This window comes from Chaetodon auriga, chromosome 14 (genome assembly GCF_051107435.1).
Source record: "Chaetodon auriga isolate fChaAug3 chromosome 14, fChaAug3.hap1, whole genome shotgun sequence".
Classification (NCBI taxonomy): Eukaryota; Metazoa; Chordata; class Actinopteri; order Chaetodontiformes; family Chaetodontidae; genus Chaetodon; species Chaetodon auriga.
This window is the reverse complement of record NC_135087.1, coordinates 9,825,479-9,833,865: the sequence shown is the minus strand read 5'-3', so window position 1 is coordinate 9,833,865 and position 8,387 is coordinate 9,825,479. Positions and strand designations below refer to the sequence as shown.

The 8,387-nt window shown below is 40.1% G+C and overlaps 1 protein-coding gene across 2 annotated transcripts; it reads left to right on the top strand.

The window, feature by feature from the left end:
* Positions 1-2,443: 2,443 nt before the first annotated feature.
* spata7 (spermatogenesis associated 7) lies at positions 2,444-8,361 on the top strand. 2 transcript variants are annotated; one of them, XM_076749492.1, is made up of 12 exons: positions 2,444-2,679; positions 3,394-3,456; positions 3,578-3,667; positions 3,814-3,861; positions 4,946-5,049; positions 5,163-5,629; positions 5,734-5,779; positions 6,263-6,384; positions 6,491-6,541; positions 6,703-6,780; positions 6,914-6,971; positions 7,077-8,361. In XM_076749492.1, the coding sequence occupies exons 1-12, from the start codon at positions 2,637-2,639 to the stop codon at positions 7,716-7,718; spliced, it is 1,812 nt and encodes a 603-aa protein (XP_076605607.1). In that variant the 5' UTR covers positions 2,444-2,636; the 3' UTR covers positions 7,719-8,361. The 2 variants fall into 2 exon arrangements, with proteins under 2 accessions (XP_076605607.1, XP_076605608.1); XM_076749493.1 differs by lacking the exon at positions 2,444-2,679 and adding an exon at positions 2,862-2,943.
* Positions 8,362-8,387: the final 26 nt, after the last annotated feature.

The following is an 8,387-nucleotide window of genomic DNA, read 5'->3' as shown; positions in this document are numbered from 1 at the left end:
GGCCAGGTATGGACAATCTGGACAGTAGTATATGTATGCATGGGTATGTGAAAACATATACAGTAACAGTTAGGTCTATGTGCGGTGATGTGGCAGTAGTGAGTAAGTTGGAAGAAGATTCAAAACAATCTGGCTCTTATCATTATTATTATTATTATTATTATTATTATTTTCATTATTATTGAAAAAGTGTGCAGTAATGTCAGACTCAGCATGCAGACCCAAGGCAGGGGAGGACAGGTGTGTATTTACAGAAAAAGTGGAGTAAAACTGTTGAATAGACACTTGACTTGTCAGATGAAGGTGAAAATAATAACAATGACGACTACATGGTATTTTAGTAACGGCTGCAATGGAACCATTGTTAATGTCCTGTGTTCTACCTGTGCTTTTCCTGCAAAGGTTCTCTGAATCTGATTCACAAGGGAAAGATAAAGACACAAGATTAAGATTCAGGGTAGCAACATTTATTCAGCCAAATCACATTAAATTGTTTCAGGGCAGAAAAGGTTTCGGAGCCTTAACGGCTCAAACTGTAATTTTTGTGATCAAAGCCAAATGAGGATTTTCTCAGCTCATCATAATTGAAAATAAAGCCCGGTACACTCCAAGGATAAGCTGACTAGTCTTTAAAGACCTTAAACAGCATGAGAAAACATTAGGGATGTAGGTATTGCTTAGTGTGTTTCAATCAGAGAGCGCAGCATGATGTATGAGTTGACCAATTTAAATAGATTTAAATGTTAATAAACTGAAAACACTAACCACTTAGCTAAATACGCCGTTCAAAAGGTCTGTTTCACATATTGTCGGTTTCACTACTAAGTAGTTCACCATCCTTTGTTGGTAAATGACGTGAGGGGTTAAAAGGTCAATCAAACAATACAAGGAACATGGCAGAACTAACAATGTGCTGCTGACAGAACGTTCTCATGACAGTGGGTTGAATCAGAATTTATATTTGTTGCACCGTGTTTTCCCACATCGGTCCATTTTTCACACTATTACTATAAATGAGGCAACTTTGAGTGCTTTTTGTTTTCAGCAGGCCAGATGGTGTGTGTGTGTGTGTGCCGCAAACTGCCAGGAAACAGCACACTGGTAATAAACAAGATGGCTACCAGCCATCTCATGGTTATTCATAAACGTGGTGCACCTGCTAGATGTTTTGGACCCTGGAGCACTTGAAAAGACCGTCGCCATCATCATTGTCCCTGTGTCTTTCCACCTATGACAAGTCAAAATGCCTGCTGAGAAAATGGTCTATAGTTTGTGAGAACTGTGTACACAGGTAATGTGCCTATTCCTCCTTCACTGAAAGAGAAATGTAACATCTTCAGTTGCAATTTGCCCCTAAGTCCCATTTTCTAATGACAAAATAAAATCCCAAAATGTTTTATGCATCATTCTACTGTCTACTCTCGTCTTGATGCCAGACAGAGGTCCCTGGAACATGTCAAGTGTTCTAGACCAGTTCCACTGTTTCCGGCCCTTGAGAGCTGTTTTCTGAGTAATGAATTTCTAGCTGCTGCCTTATTTCTTGATGAGACAAATTTAAATAACTGAATTATTTGGAGAGCAGTTGTATATAATTGCACATCAGTGCAAGTACAAGGCCATTTCTGAGTCACCCTGCTCTTAATTAATTGCTCTTTTATGACCAGTGAGGACAATATCGGCTGGCTGTGACTCCAAAAATATCACAACCCCAGCCATGAATCCCATAATGTTGAAACACAATTATACATGTGGGATATTAGTCATTTTGTCTGCCTTTCTTTCTGCTGTCATTAGCATATGTGTTGCATACTATGGACTCAAACAGTTATTTAGAGTTGCTGGTGGATATCTGAAGAGAAGAGAAGAGAGAAGAAGGGACAATCCCCTTTATTCATCACACAGATACATATCATGCCCACACACGCCCATGCACTGGTGAAATTTAACTTCCGCCTTTAACCCATCCTGGTCGTCCTTCCTCCGCGGCAGACCAGGAGCGGTGGGCTGCCATCCAACCGGCGCCCGGGGACCCAGTTCCTTTGTCACCATTGGTCAGGTGGTGATCTTCTTGCATGTTTTTAGTGGGGGTATATTTTATGGAGGATACCCCAGGTGAACACGGGGAGAACATGCAAACTCCACACAGAAAGGAGTTTGCATGTTCCAATCTGTATTTGGGATTAAAATAAAGTCAAACATTTATTGTATGACAATGCTTTAGATAATTATTAATCTGCTGGATTTTATTGAATTAGTTGAGTTAAATCGTTTCTGCCATGGTGTTACTTCAGTTCACTTTTCCCCGTTAAGTGACAGGTGTGTGTGTGTGTGTGTGTGTGTGTGTGTGTGTGTGTGTGTGTGTGTGTGTGTGTGTGTGTCTGCGCACGCGGGGATGGACGGTTCGTTGCGTGCCCTTCCTCTTACGCACGAGCGTGATGACGAAGGCAATCATAGCAACCAGCATGGCGACGGGGAAGCTTTGCACCCCTTCTCGTCTGCTAATGAGCTAGTATTAGGTCGTTACCTTTACGTTACTTGATTATGTTACAGCGTTAAAATGTTCACAGTCACGTACACTGTAGTTTCTAGATGTATCCAAGCTCTGCCGCCGCTGCCCCAGAGTATTTCTAAGGAAAATGGGATACGCTGAGGGCAACATTGTCATGGAATCGAGAATAGGTATGGAGATGCTATTAGCATTAGCTAGCGGTTTGGCTAGTTAATCGGCAGATGGAAGCAAATTCAAATTATGCTGAGACAGCAGCTCAAAGATAAACTCATGCTGACAGAGTAGACTCTGACTAATATGGCTTCAAGTTTATTTAGACAGCGTTCAGCCTTTTACTCGCGTTGCTTGTTGTCAAGACTTAGCTAAACTTGAAGACCAGAACTATAACAGTAACGCTAGCTCGTAACACGACGCTTCAGTTAACGGAAGTTCACGTAAGGCGACGTTATTCTGTTTTTTGAAATTTATAATCACTTTACGTGTTTGCTGTGTGTATTAGTATTTACATTACTTACGTTGGAAAACCAACTACATACTACTTATGATACTACTAATAAAAATTAAACGCAAGAGCCAGAACAGAAATATCACAGGATAAACACAGGATAAATAGTAATTACTCTGACTGAAGGACTGTAGGATTTTTTTGGAGTATTAATCAATGCAGTTATACTGATATGGTTACTTTTGATTGCTTTATCAGTAAATGCAATAGTGACACTTTGCTCTCACAAGCCATCAAAGCCTAAAGCAATGTCTTAAAATCGCTTGATTTCTGACCATCAATGTTATTGACTTTACAAAGATGTAAGCTGAATGCACCAAAGGCTTGCTTGATAAATGATGTAAATGTTAAGCATTTATTAAAATCTCATTCATTTTAGGGAGTGTATCATCTGGACTGGGATGCAGCCCTGGTATGAGAGGACAGACTTTGAAAAGTAGCCGTAAGTATTAATATGTGCTAAAATTATAAGGTGAAATAAGTGAAATGAGAACTGGTCATTTGTGAGATAACAGCTTGATTTTACAGCGTATTTAATGCTGTTCTCTGTTCTGTGTTTTTAGCTTTCTGCCCTCGCTCCTCCAGCAAGTTGACACAGTCAATCATTAAAGACCACATGGTGTCTCACTACAAAAAGGTTTACTCAGCTAAAGGTGAGCTCCATGGCAGAAATACATGATGATGTTTACAATGACATTCAGTAGTCCTAATATGTTGCAGTGTTTAAACCTGTATCTCTGCTGCATAAAAATGAGATAAATAATGTGTTGTGATTCTATATTTTTGCCTTGTTCCTCAGCTGCCATTGATGCCTCAGTACCCAAAAGCTTGATACATAGTGTAAAGTGTAAGTACCCAGGCATCAAATATTAAATGATTACTTGAACTCAAAACACCTTTTTGCCGTTGAAATGAGGATGTATCTTATATTTCTGAGCTCATTTTTCTAGGTAGTATATTTCTCATTTTTAATAATGAAAGTCATGCTTTGCCATTCTTTCACATACCTCACAATCAGGTGCAATGACTCTTCGGTTGTCTTCTCAGGGCGACCTAAAGTCATTTGAGGGCATGAAACAAATCACACAGCAGGTAGAGGATATGTGGGTTCAACATTAATGTAAATTTAATTTTATGACAGAAGAACTCATGGGAGATATAGAGAATCAGTTTATATAATTGTGTTAGATTATCCAAAGGTGACTTTTTTCTTTTAAAGTTCCTCTCGTAGCATTGATTTTACCCCTAAAAACTCTCCATTCATCAAAGTTAAAATATAAAAGTTTTTCCAAAAAAAATAAAAAAAACCCTTCATGCCTAAAAATGGCTTAGATGTAACTCTGTACCTTTGCCTTCATTTACTGTGTGTGGACATATGAAGCCCTGAAGGGAAACTTCTCCCACGTGCTATATGCATTACCTAACCTAACAGCTTATGAGGGTGACCTTTACCATGACGTGCTTTCTTCATCAACAACCCCAATGTCATGTGAAGTTTTCTGTCAGAGTTATTGTAATGAATGTAGCCATCGCCTCATTCAGCCGCTCAGCTATCTGACACTATTTTGAGTAACACTTGCTGTAACTTTCTTCGTCAACACCCTCAAGCCATATAAAATGTTCTGTCAGCATTCGACATGAATCATCATGTAACTTGGCAGGCTAACATTGGCTAACATTATCTAGCACACTGCAGATTTGTTTGAACACAGTCAATGAATGAAACACTAGAAAAATAAGCTTACCAACATGTTGGCTCATGCTCGCTGTGTCCCTGTGTGTGATAAATGGATGGAACAGCGTCAGGCTTCAGTTTAAGCTTTGTGGCAAAACGATGCTCTGGAAAAGTTCTTGCATTAAAAAACACCATGTGGACAAGTTAACAAGATTTAAAACCTGTGTCTGTTATTTTTTTCATTGTCTGATTGCAGACAATGACCAGATCAGACAGGAGCGGTTGAGGAAAGGGGGTCGTCCTCAGTCGGCCCACTCTCTCTCACAGAGGAATAGCAGAGCCTCCTGCTCCTCAGCCCAGGTAAAAAAATCAAGTGCTCAGAAGCTTTAGATGCAAAGCCTACATTATTATTTCTCATTCAAACTTTTCACTATGGACAGTATCTGATAATATGCGATATGTTTGCTTTTTAGAGTAGATTATCTGTGCAGTATGATGACAGCCGCTACCTCTGCTCAAGGAGTTCCACGGTCTCCAGCCCAAGGTTCAGCACTTCCTTTCACGCCAAGGAGATAGTTTATCCGTCGTTTAAAGTCGCCTCACAGAACCAGTTTCATCACGGCTGTCCAGCATCAGAAAGAAAGTACCGGAGCCCAGAAGCGTCTTCGCACAGAAAGCAGTCAGCATGTTCACTGGCAGCTCTAGGAGAGCAGAGTTGCGACAAGACCTTCCAGGACCCCGTTCAGAAGACGTACAGCGGAGACTTACTCCAGAAACATTCACAGCACTTTACCCAAGACAAACCTTTCACCCCTAAGACGCTGAAGTCAGATAAGAGTTCATACCTGTCAAGTTATCGCTACTACAGAGCACCAAGGAGGAAACCTACTCAGGATTGCACTCAGTCAACACAGATGCGAGAGGAGACATTTCATGGAAGGTACCAAACATCTCAGTGAATCTCAAATAGATTTGTGTCTTCAAAACAATCAACAGTATTTTCTAATGTGTTAAAAATAACTTGAATTCTGATGTTTTACGCAGCACAAAAACCAAGGAATGCACACAGGAATTGTATGAGCCATCTCAGGTAATTTTGAGGATTTAAACTGATTATTCCGACAATTTTCTTGTGAGTCACAGACATCTTTAAAACATGTGTCGAAGTGGTTGGACTGATTTTTAAATGTTTTGCCTCAGATCATTGGCGATTAGTGATCAGGGTTTTCTTGCTTGCACTGCACTTCCTGGGTATATTGTGTAAGATACAGCTTCTACCAGGCCTAAAATCTGATCCAGGCCTTAGTAGTTATTGCGTAATTATTTCAGTGAACATTACTACAACAAGTTAAGTATTACTCACAGCAGATGACACAGTACCCAAACAAAGACAATCAAAAGCAGTGAGCCGTAATTATTTGTTGCTTAAGCTCAGTAATCTTTGCTTTTTTTATCGTCTCTATAAACAGCTCTTAAACCGAAGTGTTAACAGCCACGTTAAACATTTGGTCATGAGTTAACCTTGACAATACTGAATATCCCTTCTCATCGTACAGTCCTTTTTGTGTTACAGGGATTTAGCACAGAGCACGCGTGGTCTGAGGATGACTTCAATGGCACATATTTCTCAGCATCTCGACAACAGAGTCGAGCAAACAAGAGCCGAGACCGTGATTTCTTTGATTTCTTGTCCGGGTAAAATTATGACATGCAAATACTGTGTGCCACTTTAAGCCCAATGTTATATCTTGTGTATTTTCTGTGTGAAGTTCTAAAATAATTTTTAAGTGTCATCCTCTAGGGTCTCACCAGATGGCGGGAAATCTCCCATTATGAAGACTGTATCTGCAGAGTAAGTTCTCTGTGATGATGTCTAATGCTTATACAACTTTTACTGATATGGTGGGAAATGTTTGCCATACACATAAAGATTTGACAGCATGATGCTTCTGTGAATCCTAAGAACCATCTGAAATAATGTGTGTGTGAAGAGAATCATCTGTTCTTCAACAGGGAGGAAGAACTGATGTACCTTGAATTCATTTCTGCTGTAACAGAGGACATCTTGTCTAGGGGGCACATTTCAGACAGGTTTGTTGTTGAGGTGTTGAAACGTCTGTGCTTTAATGTTAGTTTAACATGTGCAACCCCGATGACAGTGGCTAATCCCTGTGACTGCCTCCAGTGTCACTGCTTTAGTCCAAGTGTCTGTGTCCTCCTCCAGGGTCTTAGACCGGGTGATAAAGCGCCATATTGACATGAATCAGCATCAGCTTGATGAGGTGAGTGTGTAGCATCATGCAGAATACTAACTATGTGAAGCAAGTCTTGTTACAAAGGGCTCCTCAGCTTCTTCTCACGCATTTGATTGCGTTGTTTGTTTTTAGGGTAAAATGCGCCACCTCCTGGAAGTGCTGCGTAAAGATTTTAAAGAGCCAGTCAACATATCCACCTTCAGCACAGAGCTTGAAAAAGAAGAGAATGGTCTGCTTGATGCATTCCTACCACATCAAGAATCAGGGGGGAACCAAGTGAAGACCACAGAAAACAATGACTCATTCCCTTACGCGTCACTAATTAAATACTGCAATTCACCAGATTACGCTGATCCCTTACTGGTGTCCACGCCCTTAGGCTCTCCTGAAAGGACTGCTTCAACGACTAAAACAAATGAAAAGGATGAAGACGATGACAATCGGGAAAAAGGCATTAGCTCTCCTTGGCTCAGTGAGGACGTTTCCGATAATACAGGAATCAGTGAGGAGGATTTCCATCAAAATCACACAGGCCCAACTGCGGCCAATGAAGTCAGCAATGAAAACCATGAGTACACCAGTATAACCAGTGACAGAGGATTTCATCAGGATGAAGATGAGGTCAGTTGTGATGGACAGTCCAGAGAGCTTGAGGATCTGGGGAGAAGTTTGTCACAGTCACTTCATGTGTCCAGCAATACACAGTACAACAACATGGAGACCGCCGAGCAACATACAAATACAGCTGCTTCTGTCAGTGATGATAAGTTCTGAGCTCTTGCTGTATTCAGGGATTGAATGTCCTTTAATGTTTTTTCGTTACCAATTGAGTGTTTTTCCAGAGAGAAATGTAATATTTGGAGTTTCTGAAAGTATAGTTTTGTAATTTGGTTGTGTTTTCCAAGTTTTTACAAGCTCCACCAGTGTGGTGTTGTAGTCCTATTCTGCATTTTTTTTTTTTTTTTTTTAGCTTTTTACAAAATTATAATGATAATTTCACCTAAACAACAATGTTTTGTGAGTACATCAGAGACTTGAATCTCTCATTTAGGATATTGTAAAGTGATGGTTGAGCTCTAACTGACCTTCAGAGTAATGCTCTAAACATTTCTCAATTATTGCCCTTTAACTATGAGCAAATCTGAAATAATTAAATAAATAGTACTGCACTGATGTCAGGTGTGTGGAATTAGTGTAGCATCCTTTAGATTGAGTGGATTGCAGTGTGTTCCCACCCAGTCAGTCTTAAGTATGATGTAGCAGCAGTTTACATTTTCAGATTTCTAAAGAAACTGTTACAAAGAAACAAATTGTTTGATGTGTTTGACTTGATATATGCCTCTGACGTGTAGCTACTAGGAGCTGACTGTCACCAAAAAGTGTCTTTCCAATCGCAATAAATTTTCTATTCTTCTGCTCCTTGTGTGCTTGGATCTGACTGTT